An 18,002-nucleotide genomic window follows, 5' to 3' on the forward strand; every position below is an offset into this window, starting at 1 on the left:
GTGAGCAGGAGGTTTCTCAGGGTGGTTTGCCCAAGCCACACCTTACGAGCCTCAAATCCTGCGGCTTCTAAGACCGAAGAGGCCACAGGGAGTAGTGGTCCTGCGTCAGGGCTTTGATGTTGCATAGACCGGGTCCTCACCCGCCACTTACTAGCAGCATGACCTCAAGCGTCTGACTGCCATTAGCTGAGCTTCAGTCCCCTCATCTGTAACATGAGATGATCATTCTTACCTGACACTCTTATGAGAATGAGAAACATAGCGTGCTGTAACCTAGGACAGGCTCTGACGCTTTACTGGGGACTGATAAATACTATTCATTACAACTCTATGTTCATTCCTGGACCAACTCTACTCAAATGGCTATCAGCCAAGCTAGAGAGAGAAAGAGACAGAGAGCTGGAGACAGAGAGAAACAGAGATACAGAAAGAGAGAGAGGGAGATTATTTCCAAGCAAGGCAATGATGTCCTTAGTGTTCGTGATGGAGTCTTATTTATAAATAACTGGACAACTTCTGTTTTTCTTCCTTCCCTCTCTCCACAGGAAGCTGCTCCCCCAAATAGCACAAGTCGCTGGATAGATTCTACCATCTTCTTTGCCACCGGGGCAGCCCCTGGAGAAGAGAAGTGGTCCACGCCTGGGCCTGCGATAGGGCTCAGGAGAAACAGCACTTGGGCCCTGGAAGAGGCCAGTGTTCTGACTTACACCTCACCTCTCTCAGAGGCCAACAAGACCACTGTCTCCACCCAGAGTCCGCAAGGCCAGTGCTGGGAGACATACGTTGGACAGGTGGCTCCTTCGCTCCCTTATAAAGTTCTTCCATGTCCATTTCATCACATAACTCTAGCAACTCTCTGAAGTGTCATTATCTCCATTTTATAGAAAAGGAAAATAAAATTCAGTGGGGAGTTAGGATTAGGATTTTACATGTCTCAAAATTAATAATAATAATCAGTGTGTAAAGACTCAGGCAGTATTAACAATGTGCTTGGCCCTGTTCTAAGTGCTTCGTCTAGAATCTTATTCTTATCATCCTTAGAAGCAGAGATGAGGAAACTGTAACACAAGAGGTTGAGTAACTTGCCCCCAAACACAGGTAGTAAAAGCAGAATGAAAAGGGCTTCCCTGGTGGTCCGGTGGTTAAGACTTCGCCTTCCAATGCAGGGAGTGAGGGTTCGATCCCTGGCTGGGGAGATGAGATCCCACATGCCTCGTGGCCAAAAAACCAAAACATAAAACAGAAGCAATACTGTAACAAATCCAATGAAGATTTTAAAATGGTCCACATTAAAAAAAAAAAAAACAAATTTTTTAAAAAGCAGAATGAAGCCCCAAACCTAGGCATCTGCACCAAACTCTGTGCTCCGAATCCCTCTGCCCTTCACCCTTGCTATAGCCCATGATAATACCTCGCGTAGTCTCCTGTGCTCAGAACCATAGACTTTTTTCCTGGCTTTGCGTAATGCTAGCCTCAGATACCAAAATTCCAATTAACAAATATTTATTGAGCACCCGTTGTGTGCCAAAAATGAAGTCACCATTGGAGGGGGCCCTGTAGCTCAAGCCACGGGAATGAACAGGGAAGGGAGGACCCCGAGGAAGAGGTGGACAGTGCAAAGGGCAGGGCGTGGCGCATCCAAGGACCCTTTGTGTTACAGGAGATGCTGAAGCTTTCCATCATTGACATGCTCTTCACCGTGGCCAGCATTCTGCTCATAGACTTCTTCCGAGGACTTTTCGTTCGCTACTTAAGTGACTACTGGTGTTGGGACCTGGAAAGCAAGTTTGTAAGTAAGATGCCATGTCCTTTGGGACTAGATCCGTCCTTTCCTGATGGCCAGGCTGGGAAACTAACATGGCCGAGAGAAAACACATGAGGGAGAGGGAAAGGCTGTGCAAAGCTGTTTCCACTTCTTCCTTATATTTACCATTTGCTAGGATGGCCACACAGACAGAGATCTCTATGTATCTAGGCGAGCAAAGAATTCTATGCATGTGACTATAATTAACTAGTTTATGCAAAGAACTTTGGAACATTTTTTAATGCAGAAGTTCATTTTCTCTTGTAGCCTGAATATGGGGAATTCAAAATAGCAGAGAACGTGTTACATTTAGTCTACAACCAAGGAATGATTTGGTACGTATCAAAGCTTCTTCCTGCTTGTGCTTGCATCTAATCTGGGCTAAGATTTTAATTTACTGAGTCTGGATGGGACGTAATAAGCACAGTCGTAAGAGTCAAGAAAAGATCTAAACAGCTTCTAATTGAACTATTTCACATGGATAGTAATTTCAGTAATGGTTTTCTGAGCATTTTGCAGAAAGGAATGAGGAAGGAAATAGTCCATTTTCAGGCCACTATCAGTCCCTGCAAAACGAACAGGGACTTCCCCGGTGGTCCCCTAGATAAGACTCTGGGCTCCCAATGCAAGGGGGCCGGGTTCGATTCCTGGTCAGGGAACTAGATCCTGTGTGCAGCAGCTAAAGATCCTGCATGCCACAGCTAAGACCCAGCGTAGCTAAATAAATAAATAAATTAATTAATTAATTAAATAAAACAAGAAAACCAAACTGCATAAGAACCAGTAGAATAAGCTGCTGCAGATGATGGGGGAATGGCTAAGAGAGGCAGCTGACCCCCAGGAGACCTTCCACCAGTGCCTGTGTCACAGCTGGGGAGCCTGCCCCCAGCTCCCCACTCTCCTTCCATATTTTCACCTGGACACTGAGCCCAGGTGCACAACCATCCCCCACACAGACAGACCCATCCTAGGGGAAGTCTGCTTACCCAGGACAACTCCCAGCCAAGGCAGTCATGCTCTTACAGATACTAAAGGCTGAAAGGGATCATCTGATCCACATGGACGTGTGTTCCCGTGGGGACATGGAGGAGAGCCCCCTAAGCATCCCTCCATCTCTGTTTTCCCTAGTGGACCACAAAAAGTGTTATTATTTGTTAAAATACAAGCAAACAAAGCAAAAGAAGAAGAACCTGGATATTCTATACATTCAGAAGACACGCTCTCTCTTCGTAATCATTCAGTAAAATGCAGGAAGGATGGAGTATAAAGTAATATTCCTTCACTCAAATTCTGTATTCTTAGAGTCCACTTGTTTTGAAAAGGATTTTCACGAATACAGTATTAAAAATAACACATAGGGACTTCCTGGTGGCGCAGTGGTTAAGAATCTGCCTGCCAATGCAGGGGACACGAGTTCGATCCCTGGCCTGGGAAGATCCCACATGCCGCGGAGCAGCTAAGGCCATGCATCACAACTACTGAGCCCACGTGCCTCAACTATTGAAGTCCACGTGCCTAGAGCCCGTGCTTCGAATCAGGAGAAACCACCACAATGAGAAGCCTGCACACCACAATGAAGAGTAGCCCCTGCTCATCATAACTAGAGAAAAGTCCATTCAGAGCAACAAAGACCCAACACAGCCAATAAATAAATAAGTAAATAAATAAATAAATAAATAAATAAAATACATAACATTTATTTAATATTTGCTACATATTGGGTACTTTTTTACCTATAATAACTGATTAAATCTTTCTAGAAACCCTATGAGGTAATTAGTATTATTTTCTCCATTTTAAGTATGAGGAAACTGAGGACAAGAGAAACCAAGTGTCTTGCCTGATGTAGAAACCAAAAATTTTTTTAAAAAGAGTTTTTCTTATTAAACCTATCCTTGTATCTGTATTTATTTTCCTGCTGCTAAATCCAAATTTCACAAGTATCGTATTGAATGAACATCCAGTATAAGCAAATTTAGCCTTAAAGTCAGAAGAGCTGGGTTTCACTCCATATTTGGCACTTATTTGCAGGGTCACTATACCTCTGTTTCCCTGGGATGTTATTCCAGATCTGTCACTCTCAGAAGTCTCTCAATTTGGATGATATAGGGTCACGCTTTTATTAGTCTTTGAGCAAATCACCTAATTTTCCCAAACCCACCTTTGATGTCTATAAACTTTGAGTATTTACCTCTCCTATTATGATGGCAAACGGTTAGATGGGCCAAAATGTGTGAAAATGCTTAGCACAAGGTCCAACAAAAGTAGGTCTGCTCCATATATGTTGATCAAATCTGAAAGTCAATCATTTATTAACAAAGCCCTCCCCATAGACAGGCAAAATCTAGAGCTTGCCCGAAACCATAGTTATCCACTATTTGCCTCTGGACCAGAAGAGGGCCTGTCCTTTGCTGAGTGTGAAGACACAGGCTACACTTAGCATCCCTGTGCCAAGAGGATATTTTAAAATAGGCTCTCTGCTCATCTGCAGAAGTGACTTGTCTTATCTCTAGAAGGTGGGGGGTTGGGTCTCAGATCTCCAGGGACTTCTTCAGTTCTTTAAGCACAGAGTATAAATCTCAAGCTCTCAGAACCAAGACAGACCAGAGGATAACAGACGCTAATTGGCCTCCCCTGTGCTTCCAGGATGGGGGCCTTCTTCTCGCCATGTCTCCCTGCATTCAACGTCCTCAAACTGATTGGGCTCATGTACCTGCGCAGCTGGGCTGTGCTGACCTGCAACGCACCCCACCAGCAAGTCTTCCGAGCCTCCAGGTCAGTGAGCATCAAGTCTGCCTCGCAGAGAGAACTCACATCACCCACACGCGCCTCATCTAGGGCGACCTCCAGCAAGGGGGTCTCCCCAGTTCTCTGGCGGTCAAAATCTTGTCCACCCTCCAATTGCGTTTCCTCCCTGAAACCATTGCCAAAGGCCCACCCTTGGCATGCATCAGGACTCTTCTTAAGCTCATGACACATCTTTTATAACTTTTTACTGAAGTTTAATAATCATCTAGAAAGAGTACAAATCACAAATTTCCAGCTTGATGAATATTCACAAACTGAACACAACTTTGCAACCAGCCCCCAGATGGAGAAACAGGACAAGAATGGCACCCAGAAGCCCCCTTGTACTCGATTCCGGTCACAACCAACTTCTAACAGTATAATTCATTTCCCCCAGTTTTTTACTTTATGTAAATAGAATTGCACTCAGTATGAGCTCTTTTTGTTACTGTCCTCTTCCCCTCAATATTGCGCTTGTGAGATGCACCTCATTGAGGACACACACCCCCAATTTCTTTATCCATCCTCCTGTGGTTAGCTATAGCGAATAATGCTGCCTCGAACATTCTCACGCGTGTCCTTTTTGGGTACACACCTAGGACTGCGCTGGCTGGCTCATGGGCCGTGCATGTGCTCACCTCTGGTAGACCACACCAACTAGTTTGCCAAAGCAGAGGCACCCTCTCCACTCCCACCAGCATCATGTGAGAGTACCAGTTGTCCCACAACCTTGTCAACACTTGTTCTCTGTATTTTTCACTTCAGCCATTTTGGTGAATTCGTACCACACGTTGAACACCTTGGTTAGAACTCATTTATTTTATTTTGATGTAACAGTTACTGATGTGGGTGTGTATCAGTGTCTTTCAAACTTTTTGACAATAACCAGCATGAGAATGTATTTATATTTCACCTAGTGACCAGTACACAGATGCATATATTCATATATATGCTTTATATATAATTTATATATGCGTGTGTATATTCATTTACATCTGTATATCCTTATATATTAACTTGCATGCATACATATATACACACAGAAATATACATAATACAAACGTACATGTAAATGGATACACACATACACACATATATTTAGTGTGTATGTATATACACACACATATAAAGAGAATGTGTATATATAAATAGAGAGAAAGTTTTCATAAATGAACACTCATCTACTTACTACATTCTATGTGCCCATATATTTTCTGTTCTCTTCTCGTCCAGCCTATTTCATTAGAGAGAGGGAGAGAGAGAGCATGCCAGCTGACAGTCTCTAGGTTGACAGATCATTCATTCTCTTTCCAGGATGATATACAGGGCCTTGCACACCAAACAGACCTGCGCTGCCCTCAGGGCAGCCAAGCATACCCACTTAGGGCCCCAGGGCCCAGGGCTTAATCAGGCAGACCCTTCACCCTGAGCAGCCAGGAGCAGAGCAGATAAGAGTTTGAGGGAGGCATCCAAGTGAGAGAGTCAAGAACCGTAACAAAGGAGTCAAACCATCCTCAGACATAGGGGACAAGTTCAGGGCTGGAAATAGGACAGGGAACCACGAGGTAGGGACTCAGCTGGGTGGGGCAAAGGTTCTAAGAGTTTTCCATGAGTTAAGTTTGTTGTGTGATGGCCATGGGGTCACCAGTTTCTTGGTTGTAGGTGGGCAGGTGCTCAGCAAGTGTTTAGTAGATGCACAGGTTGGGCTGGGTGATCCCCGAATTTCCTTTGAGCGTCCATTTCTAGTTTGCTAAGTTGCCTGTGACGCTATGATGGACCCTTTCCTCGGTAGTGATGGGAGGAGGGTTTTGCTGTTTGCAGAGTCAGGGCTGTGGTTTCTGTGTTCATTTTGGCGTGGGGGTGGGGGTGGACATCTGTATCAGCCCCCGCTGATGAGAGAGGGAACTCAGCGCCTGGCACCTGGTTTCTTTGCAGATCCAACAACTTCTACCTGGCAATGCTCCTGTTCATGCTCTTCCTATGCATGCTACCGACCATTTTTGCTATTGTCCGGTATAAGCCTTCCCTCAACTGCGGGCCATTCAGGTACGTTATTGTAGGTCAGTCAGTTCTGCCTGGAGCTACTGACAGTCATAGGAGAAGTACCCCTGCATGGAACTGAATTCTCCTTTTGGCTCACAAAACAGTCAACCGCAGAGAAAAACTTCAAACTCGTGTCTTTCGAATCCAAGACCAGTGCCCTTTCCTTGCTAAACAGGCTGCCCTCAAGCATGCTCATCTCTGTGCTCATCTTTAAAAGATACAGCCCACTTACAGTCAAATCAGGAAACCCGGTCCGTCTTCCCCTTCCAGAACTCAGAAAGCTTTTGTTAAAAGATAGTCCACGTTGGGCTTCCTAGGTGGCGCAGTGGTTGAGAATCTGCCTGCCAGTGCAGGGGGCACGGGTTTGAGCCCCGCTCCAGGAAGATCCCACATGCCGCGGAGCAACTAAGCCTGTGAGCCACAACTATTGAGCCTGCGCTTTAGAGCCCATGAGCCACAGCTACTGAGCCCATGTGCTGCAGCTACTGAAGCCCACGCGCCTGGAACCCATGCTCCGCAACAAGAGAAGCCTCGGCAATGAGGAGCCTGTGCACCACAATGAAGAGCAGCCCCCACTCACCGCAACAAAAAAGAAAGCCCGCGCACAGCAAAAAAGACCCAACACAGCCAATAAAATTAATTAATTAATTAATTAAAAATACCTTTAAAAAAAAGATAGTCCATGTCACTTTTGATTCTACACACTCTAGCTGCATCAAGACAGAAGTCCCTGGAGTGATCTTCACCTAGCATTTGCTTTAAGTCAGTAACATTTAGAGTCTATCTTTGTATACATTATTCACACACACACCCCACCGTGTGATTATTGACCCCATCTTCCAATCTACATGTTAATTAAATGACTGCTCCAGATGGAATCATTTTAGGAATGTTACGTATCTTTCACATTCATCAGATGCTTTAGCTTTGAAACTGACTTTGAGGTTTGAGGATTGGACTGTAGCCAGCTAGCCTTTTTTTTTTTTCTTTTAACGGCTTGCAGGAATCCTTCTGCCAAAAGCAATATAATCTGGAATTATGGTTTTCTTTCTCACAGCGGACAAGAGAAAATTTATGACATCGTGTCAGAAACGATTGAGAAGGATTTTCCCGCGTGGTTTGGCTCTGTGGTTGGGTACGTCAGTAGCCCTGTGGTTATCCTGCCAGCTGTGCTGCTGCTTTTGTGAGTACTTTCCTGCCAGCTCTGGGGGGACTTCTGTATGTTTGGCCAACAAGAAAGCAGTGCTTTCCAATTATTATATGAATTCAGTGAGTTCATTCAGAAGTCACTGATGATCGGAGCAGGGACGCTGAATCACACAGGGGCCAGGGAGGCAGAGCATGATTGATTCATCAACAGCATTTGGGCAATCACTGTGGGCGTGGTCGTGGGGTTGAATGTCATTATCATTATCTTATTTACCAGAAGTTTAATCTCAACATGGAATTTTGCAGTGCAGCTAAGTAGCGTCTGTTTTAACTTAAAGGGAAAATAGCATCAGGTAGTAGCTCCAGTATTCCTCGCATGATACACTGTAAAATGCCTCTCCCATCTTCATTCTTTCCTGCGTGCTGCTACCCATGCAGAATTCCAGGTCAGTGAAGGTTGCTTTGAACATCAAGAGAGAGAAGAGAAAAGCAGCCCCTTCCCGTGCTCGCCAGCTTGAGAACGCACTCATACCTTTTGTCCTCAAGGGGTGGGGTGGGGGTGGGTAGCCCCCAGCTGGCAGGGAACGCACAAACCGAGGAGGGGGATGAAGTCCACTCACCGCCCTGTGCTGTCCTCTCCTAGCATGCTCATCTATTACCTTCAGAGCATCGCAAGGTCCTTAAAGCTCAGCAACCACCAGCTCAGAATGCAGATCCAAAATGCAAGTATTATGTAACCTTTGCTGTCGTGAATGTGCGTCAACCACCTGATCTCCCTGGCCAGGGAATACAAGTGAGGTCCCATTTTCAACTCACGACGACCCTTGGCCACCTGCTAGAGCACAAGGCCACCCCTCCCCGCCGGGATCTCCCGGGGCTGTTTCTGAGAATACCCAGGCCCTCAGCTGCCAGAATGAGCCTCCTCTCCAAGAGGCCTTGCTGATGCCCTCAGCACTTCAGCTCCCCCTGCTGTGGCCACACCAAGCTTGCAATGTACTGGGCTCTTCTGCTGCCTGTGCTGACTGGGCGGGGAGAAAGGGTCCCTCCTTAATCCCATGTCAAGCTGGACAGCGGAGCCCAAAGACGCTGTTCGGACCCAAAGATCCACCTTTTTCATATCTTTTAAATTCTGGTTGGCATTATAGTAAGTCCCCTACATACGAACAAGTTCCATTCCGAGAGCGTGTTCATAAGCCCAACGAAGTTAGCCCAGGTACCCAACTAACACAATCGGCTATATAGTACTGTCCTGGAATAGGTTTATAATACTTTTCGCACAAACAATACATAAAAAACAAACCCTGAAAATAAACAAAACATTTTAAATCTACAGTACAATACCTTGAAAAGTACGATAGTGCGGTACAACGCCTGGTATACAGGGGTGGCATCCAGAGAACAGGCAAGAAGAGTCACTGACTGGAGGAGGGAGAGGAGGTGAGAGGTGGTAGAGCTGAGGGACCATCAGCAATAGGAGACGGAGGGCAGGCTGCAGTTTCAATCACGCCTGATGTTGGTGCAAAGCACGTTTGCATCTTCGAAAGTTTGAAACTTGAAGGTTCATATGTAGGGGACTTACTATACCTTCTCTCCCTTTGGGGGCTCAAACCATAGATCTCAGCACAGTCAGAGGGAGACCAACACTCCCCAGTCCTTCCACAATTTCTCCTCCTCCACACACCCCGGGTGCTCCCCTGGGGCTGGGACTAGGGGCTGCCAGCGAGACACCAGGGTGCCAAATTTAGAGGCACAGACTCGTAGGGTCGCACCAACCCTGCACTCCCACAGCCCCAAGTGTGAGTGCCTGCTTAAATTTGGCCCCTGGATACCTCACTTGCTTCACCCCAGCCCCAGAACCCCATGTGAAACACTTCCACCTTTCTCTGTTTTGAAAAAAGCAGCTCTCACAAATATCACTTCATGTAGAGAAACACCAACCCGTATCATAAATAGAATTGCACCTGGAGTTGCAAAGGGCGTTTTTAGGGAAACACACATCTCCCTTGTGGTTGATTCATGTTTTCCCTTTTGTGTCTCAGGCAAACCATTCTTAGCAGAATCTCAACAGGGTCTATCAAAGAACTGCCCCTAAAAATGAAACTTGCCGGGGATAAAACTTCAGCTCTCAGGTGTCAGCATGTGTTCATTCAAATAACAGGCTTAGGGCCCGAGCCCACTACACCCAGGTGACAGTAGTAGCTCAGCCATGGCCCAATGGAGGGGCAGTGATGCCTACATCATTCCCTGCCTCCCCGCAAGAAGAGTGCAGGAAGTCCCCTACATACCAACCTTCAAGTGGCGAGCTTTCAAAGATGCAAACATGCCCCGTGTGCCAGCTGTTGTACTGTACTGCTGTACTTTTCAAGGTACTGTGCTGTCAGATTTTAAATGTTTTCTTTATTTTTTGTTTGTTTTTTATGTATTATTTGTGTGAAAAGTATTATAAACATATTCCAGTACAATACTGTATAGCTGATTGTGTCGGTTGCGCTAACTTTGCTGGACTTACAAACTGGACTTAACCTGCTCTTGGAACGGAACTCGTTCGTATGTAGAGGACTTACTGTGTTTGTTACTCCTTCCTGCTAAATCCAAAACAAAGACATGGTTATCATTTATATTTCAGGCAAGATCGGAAGATAAGAAAAAGGTTGCCCAAATGGTAGAAGGTAAGTACAAACAAAAATTCCCGATGTCTCGGTGGGCATTTCAAAAAAACAGCAGTTTAAGGCTCATCACTAATAAAAATTCCTACTAAACTGCAGTTTTCACAATTAACTAGACCCAGTCAAAATCTAGGGATATAAATGTTGGTTTACATCTACAACTTTTACATCAGACCCAGAACTTGTGAATAACCCCAAAACATGTCTGAAATCAGAAGGAAATGTTGAAGTAGGAGAGAAAAAGAAGCACAAAAATCTGGAGAAAACCCATAAGAACATCTTGGCCTTGTTCACTTTTGTGTACTTCCTCTAAATGGCCTGATTCTTCCTTGCAAGACTCCCTCTCCCATGGCTCCTGTCCTCTCTGTTCCCTGCCTGCAGAGCAATGCCAGGCGGGCAGGTCCAGCCGTGAAAACAGATTTCTGAGTAAGAAATCCAAACCCGATGGGCACATCTGTTCCCATCGTCCCCAGCGGCACCTGGACACACTTGCTCCCATATAGGCTCATCAAGGGAAAAGGAAAGAGCCTCTCTGTAGAAGGAATCAACGTACAAGAAGCAGAAGTCTGGTGTGGGCTGAAGGCAGGGGAAAGTGAGCAGGTGCAGCTCAAAGGAAACACATCTGCCACGTGGAGCCACTAATAGGATCACTGGGCAGTGGCAAAATGGCGTGGTCCATATTCTCCCTCAGAAAACGAACAAGAAGGAGACCCAAAAAGGCTCTGATGGCCAACTGCTTTGTCTGCTTTAATGCAGAGCTACTTGGGAGGGATGTGTTTCCTTCCAGGAAAAGGCCTGAGTGAGAGTCACGAGGCCTAAGGGTTGTGTTCACTCCGTCCACGTCTTCAGAGGGCAAGCCTGCAAATAAAAACTGCCGTGGAAAGTGGCGTGTACACACGGCTATATTTAAAATGGGTAATCAACAAGCACCTACTGTATAGCACAGGGAAGTCTGCTCAATATTATGTAACAACCTAAATGGGAAAAGAATTTGAAAAGGAATAGATACATGTATATGTATAACTGAATCACTTTTCTGTACACCCGAAACTATCTCAACATTGTTAATCAGCTCTACTCCGATATGAAATAAAAACTTTTAAAAAAAAACGGCTATGGAAAGAGACTTCAGCTCATGTTTTAAAATGTAAATTTAATTGTCAAGTATTATTCGCCAGTGGAGCATAATTAAGTTTAGTTCAGTTTGCCTTCAAAAAAACTAGGATTTCTATAAACTTTCTCAGGATAGCAATATTGTCCTCTAATGTTTTTCAAGCCGAAGACCACATTTTGTTTCAGAATGCTCTGTGAACTGTTTCTAAAATGTCGTAATTATCATCTAAGCTTCATTGCATCCACTGCATAGATAAAGAACCAGAGCCCCAAAGCTGGTGAATGACGCACTTTGCTAATGGGGGCATCAGATGGTGCATGTGTAAAGCCTTTGGGTGCATTTGATTCGTCCCCACACCCTCTTCCAGGGTCCAGCTCTCAGTGAAGAACTGGTTTGAGTTATGAAATGTTTGGCGCCTACGGTTAGGCGTATCTGCAAGTGCACACAGCTGTTTGTCGCCCCACCTGTTGGAAGTCAGGACACTTGAAGCAAAACCAACCTGACCCCTCGCCCTCCCTCTTCCTGCAGCCCGCATCCAAACCCAAGACGAGAGCACCAAGAGGTTTCCAAAGGACAGCGATCTCGGCAGCCAGCTGTCCTCAGCTCACTCGGCGACACCCCAGAACAATGGCAACGTGGTCAGTTTCGACTCATCAAGCAGCAAGAGTAGCCGGGTAGAGACCGTCACCCAGCGCACGCCCCCGAGCCCCCGGCCAGGGCCTGGCAGTCCCGGCTCGCCTCTTCCTGGCATTTCCAGATCCAGGCACAACTCTACCAGGTGAGTTAAGGGCAGCCGGGCAGGAAAACTGCCTCCTTGGGGATACCTACCAGTGACGGCCCAGAGCCGTAAAGAGCAGCATACAAAGCCATTAGGACTTCAGAGGCCCTAACGGTTTCAGGAAGTAAGAGCCATTAAATTCCATTTCTGCCTGAAAAGAACAAGGCCATTTCTACCTGTGACAGCTGGTATTGAGAAGAAACGAGGGGACAAAGTTTGTCACACAGGACAAATTCTTCCTCCTTGGCCTTCTGCCATATAACCTATAAGCAAACCTTCTAGCCAACCTAGGGTATTTATTTCTATAGTCTAAGAAAAGAAAATGCCTTAAATTTTTTTTTTCCATTGGAGACCTGCTTTAATGAATATAGGGATTAATTTTTTTAGAGGGATTAATTTTAATTAGTATATTAGTTGTTTACCTATCAATGGTAGCAACACTAACTCATACATTCCAAATTAGCATAATGCAAACACATTTTTATTGTAAAGAATTCTCCAGTATCTATTCAACAAACTTTTATTGAGAAGCAACTCTATCCTAGTTCTGATGGATACTACAGTTGCAAAGATTAATCAGATATAGTCTCTGCTTCAAGGAATTGATAGTGAGAGAAGGATGTAGTTAATTATTAGATAATGTGATAAATGCTGTGCTTCTGTGATGAACACTATGCTTTCATAGGACAAGGCAGGTGAGATTAAGTCTACATGGAGAATGCATAAATATTTCATAGGAGAAATAATATTGGACTAAAGACTAAGTAAGTGTTCATTAAATGGAGACGAGTCAAGAATGTACCATAGGGTTGAATAATAAACTGATATTAATGAAAAGCCATTTTTTAAAATTGACTTAAAAAAAAACAATTCTTGTATTTCTGGGATAAACCCCACTGGGTCACAGTGTACAATTCTTTTTATGTATTAAGAAAGAAACTAGAATATGTTCCTGAGCATTCTTGGTTGGATATAGACAGTATTGCCTAAGCCATATACCAGCTTTTTTTTTTAAAGTTTGCAGTTCTTAGTCAATTAAGTCCCTCCATTAAAAGGAGACAATGACATTAAAAAAAAGTGGTTGCTATGGGAAGGGAGGAGTGTGATCATTAGCTTTGTTCATTTCACAATGTGTACATATAGTAAATCAAACTGTACACATTAAACATATGCAATTTTTATTTGTCAATCATACCTCAATAAAGATTGGGAGGAAAAGGTCAATTACTATTCCACTATATAGATACACTATGATTTATTTAACCAGTCTCCATTTAATATTTTTTGATTTGGAGATATAGAAAGAATGTTATAAAGAAAAATCAAAAAATTTAAAAAATTTTTAAAAGTCTTAAAAAAAGAATGTACTATAGTGGAGAATAAGTGTGAACAAAGGTATGATGTTATGAAGAAGTGAGGCATCTTTGGGAAATGACTGTAGCAAAGGGAGCCTGGAAAGAAGTGTGATGCTGGACCCACTAAGGCCTTTGAGTTTCTTTGGAGTTGGGACTTTATGTCTCTTTTTTTTTATTATTGAAGTATAGTTGATTTACACCGCTGTGTTGGTTTCAGGTGTACAGCAAAGTGGTTCAGTTATATAAACATATACATGCATACACACACACACATATAACTTCTTTTGCAGATTTTTTTTTTTTTTTTGGCCATGCAGCTTCTGGGATCTTAGTTCCCCGACCAGGGATTGAACCCAGGCCTTCAGCAGTGAAAGCACAGAGTTCTAAACCACTGGACCACCAGGGAATTCCCTCTTTTGCAGATTCTTTTCCATTATAGGTTATTACAAGATACTGAATACAGTTCTCTGTCTGTAGTATACATTAGGTCCTTGTTGTTTAAATTTTTTATCTTTTATTTTTTCACTCCAGACAGGCTATATTATCGGCAAGATGTTTTATATTTTGGTTCTAGGCTGGCCAAATTATTATTATTATTGGCAAGATCATTTCCACATTATATGAGTCAATTATTCCAGTTGTACCTACACATAAGAAAGCAGTAGAACCCTGTGTTCTTTTCAGGGAGATAGAACATCTAGAAGGATACACTGACCCTAACTTGTATGAAGAATTATATTTGATCTGAATGTAACACAGTGAAAGTAATATAGATAAAATAGAGGAGGGTTGTTGCGGGGGGGGGGGGGGGGGGGGCGTTGTTTTGTTTTTAAAAACAATGACTAAGTAAACAAAGAATTCAAAAGTTTGCTATACTAGGAGTTGTCTTCATGTATCTCTTGGGCTTTGGCCAGGAGGAGGGATTCCTATAGTCCTGGATAGGTGTCGACTGAAAAAAAAAATGCACAACCTAAAATTTGAGAGTTATGTTTTACTTGTTGGACTTACTGAGGACCATGGCCTGGGACATGGTCTCTCAGATTGTTCTGAGGGATAAGGGAGGAGCCAGGAGATACAGGAGTTTCTGCTGGAAAAAAAAACCCCATGCGATTGAACATCAAAGGATTACTGCGATTCACAAAAAAAACAGACATCTCAAGTTAATGCTTTTAGTGCTTTTCTGTCTTCTACAGAAAGATGCAAGAGTCTGGGCTCATTGAAGTTATTCCTTTGATATGCATCTTAACTATCCAGGACCAGTATCTTGTTTTTCTCCAACCCAAATTCCCCTTAGGGTGCACTGTCAGGGTGGCCGCAGTGACTGATGGCTTTACATCCTTTGTTTTCTGAAATGGCAGGTGATATTCTTTGTCCGCGTAGGTTATGGGGAGGAAGTGTTCAAGAATCTGGACAGCTGCATGGCAGAGGTGTGAGGGGCAGCGTTCCCAGCATGTGCTCCACAGTTCTTAAGCCCACGATGTGCTCGTGGACAAAAGCAGGGCTCTGTGATGAAATCCGCTAGCACAACACTCTTTGCCCTCCATGGAAATTCACAGTACACATCATTACGTTAAGGGCTCTGAAAATTCCGCAGGAAAGAAATCTATTTAGCCCCAGTCCCCGAAGCCTCCTGTGCATGAAATTCACTGAACGCCCATTAGGAAATTTTTTTTTCTGTTGTTGTTGTTTTTGGCCACACCACCTGGCATGTGGGATCTTAGTTCCCTGACCAGGGATTGAACCCGTGCCCCCTGCGGTGGAAAAATGGAGTCCTAACCACTGGACCACCAGGGACATCCCCACTGGACATCCATTAACACTTCAGAACCTGGTGTTTAACCACCTCTGTCTTTCAGGTATCCACGTGGCCTGTGTGCAAACACAGGTGACCTTCACAGGAGCAGATCCTGCACACCTGTGATGTTTACAAAGTGCATCGACGACATTCACTCAGAGCTTCTTTTCCGAAAAGATCTGCAGCAAATCAAACGTGGAACAGGGGTCTCGGCCTTGGTGCCACGTGGTCGTAGGTCCCGTGCCCCCAGATACTATGTCGTTAATGAACGTGACTCTCACCCAAAAAACCATTCAACTTGCTGGCCAGAAAGACATTTCAAGACAGACACTTTTGGGGACACCGTGGAGAGGTACCCCAGGAACATGCGGCGATGTGTTCCCCAGGCATCTCCGCAGCTCAGTGAAGAAGAGGAGGAGATGCAGAGGAGAGAGGTGAGCAGACGGGCTTTCCACCCTCGCTCCCTGACCGACCTCCACAGGGCTTCTCATTTTTATGCTGGCAAAAGTTTAGAAAGTCAGGCTCTGACTCCTGAGCTCCAGAGACGGACACATTACAAATCTTGGAATGATGGCTTTGAGGGTCAGGTTGACAAGCCAATGTATGTGCACAGAAAGCTACGCTCCCGGAATTTCCAACATCCCCAGCACCCTCTGAAGCCCACAGTTAAGGCCAAGTTCGAGCCCTCTGTCACAGAATCTGATTCCATGTCGGCAGCATCCAGCAGTGACCAGCAGAACAGCAGCACCGACCAGTACCTCCAGGTCACTCGCAGCCAGCCCAAGTTCCCGAGGTCTGCGGGCCAGTTTGGCAGGAGGAAGGCCATATCTAGGCAGGAGCTGACCACAGATCTGAATGACCTAATTTGTTCAAATGTCTAGGGCCTTCTTCTGGCATCCCATTCATAGAGCTCTGAGCCTTATTGGAGTGAGGGGTAGTGTGACAGTGTGTGGTCCCTCCCCTCCTGGGAAGAGAGACAAACACACCCAGCAGGTGAGATCAGTGGGGCATATTCAGGCACATGGTCTGCTGGCTATGCCCCTGAGACCCACAGGGCTACAACTCCCCAGTCTACAGCAGCCATACACAAGTGGGCTCTTTCTGGGGGTGCCTTTGGGTCCAGCCACTTTAGGCCATCATTTCAGAAAATCTTGGTCCTGACCTCCATTCAGGGTGCCTCAAAAGCATGGGCAAGCCAGACAGCTCATCAAGTTGTGGAAGCCTCACCTGACATGTCTGCCCTCGTCCTGGATCGTAGGAGTTACCTGTTCGTATCATAATGTTCTCTTTCAGCACACAAAACTCAGTCGTCCCTGAAAAGCACCCCAAAATGAGGTGGATGCCTTTAGAGACTTCACAGTGCTTAATTACTTCATATCAATAATCGGTTTAGTAATGACCAGAGTAACTAAAATTTATTGAGAGCTTACCATACTATTTAACCAATATCTGTATATCTGTATAATTAATATCTGTATTAATTAGTCAGGACACTTAGGTTGGAGGTAAGAAAATCCCCAAGGTTTACTGATTCCTTTAATGGGGAAGGATGAGACTCAAGCTGGCTTCAGGCTCAGTTGGACCCAGGAGTCAAACGTCTTCAGAATTCTGTCTTTCACCTTTCAACTCTATTTCTGTTTGTTGACCTTGTTTGCTCCTACTGCAGACAGGTTTCCTCCATGTGGTAGGTGGAGGAAGAATGCATAGCTGCAGAAAATTCCAGGTTGATGGCACCCAGCCAGTGAACCTCAGAGAAAGAACAGGGCTGTCCTTCCTCTCTTGATGTTATCTTCATCTTTATGGTCAATGCCTCTTTCACTGGCATAGGCGGGGGTTGGGCAGCAGTGAGTGTTCAGCCTGCCATGGTTAACCAGACGTGCACCCCTATTCCTATTTCCACGATAACTCTTTTCACTTTAAATTGTCTCTTTTAAGTTTTCTGTCTGCTCCATCAGACTGTGAGTGCCTTTGGGAGAGGAATGGTGTTTATTCATTGCTGCAGCCCCGGTAACTAATGTATAACAGATATTGCACTTGTTTTCTCTTGCTGGATAACAAACTTAGTGGCTTAAAGCAATGCTTAATGATCATTTCAGTTTCCATGGCTTAGCTGGGTACCCTGCTTGGGGTCTCAATCAAGGTGTTGGCCAGAGCCGGCATCTCATCTGAGGCTGGGGGTCACCTTCCAGGCTCCTGTGGCTATTGGAAGAATTCATTTCCTTGAGGTTGTAGGACTGAGGCCCTCCACTCCCAGAGACTGCTCACATTTCCCTACCATGTGGCCCTCTCCATAATGTGGCTGTTTGCATCCTCAAGACAGGCAAGAGAGGGCCTTCTTAGCTTTGAATCTCTTTCTCTTGGCAAGACGTGGACTCTCTTTTAAAAGACAGCTGATTAGGTCAAGCCCACTCAGGATAATCTCCTTTTGATTAATTCAAAGTTAATTTGACCAATCAGAATATCTTCTAAATAACTAGTTATCTTCTAAATAACTTTACATTTACCATATAA

At 44.7% G+C, this 18,002-nt stretch overlaps 1 protein-coding gene across 1 annotated transcript in view; it reads left to right on the forward strand.

The window, feature by feature from the left end:
- Window positions 1–16,372, forward strand: part of TMC3 (transmembrane channel like 3) — a 45,160-nt gene extending 28,788 nt beyond the window's left edge. The window contains exons 13-22 of the mRNA XM_057724377.1: window positions 546–791; window positions 1,661–1,789; window positions 2,072–2,139; window positions 4,451–4,579; window positions 6,527–6,637; window positions 7,692–7,817; window positions 8,427–8,505; window positions 10,410–10,452; window positions 12,092–12,341; window positions 15,553–16,372. Of these exons, the coding sequence (XP_057580360.1) occupies window positions 546–791; window positions 1,661–1,789; window positions 2,072–2,139; window positions 4,451–4,579; window positions 6,527–6,637; window positions 7,692–7,817; window positions 8,427–8,505; window positions 10,410–10,452; window positions 12,092–12,341; window positions 15,553–16,372 (2,001 nt within the window). The remainder of the gene's footprint in view (window positions 1–545; window positions 792–1,660; window positions 1,790–2,071; window positions 2,140–4,450; window positions 4,580–6,526; window positions 6,638–7,691; window positions 7,818–8,426; window positions 8,506–10,409; window positions 10,453–12,091; window positions 12,342–15,552) is intronic.
- Window positions 16,373–18,002: the final 1,630 nt, after the last annotated feature.

This window comes from Hippopotamus amphibius, chromosome 2, assembly GCF_030028045.1.
Source record: "Hippopotamus amphibius kiboko isolate mHipAmp2 chromosome 2, mHipAmp2.hap2, whole genome shotgun sequence".
In the NCBI taxonomy this organism is placed as follows: domain Eukaryota; kingdom Metazoa; phylum Chordata; class Mammalia; order Artiodactyla; family Hippopotamidae; genus Hippopotamus; species Hippopotamus amphibius.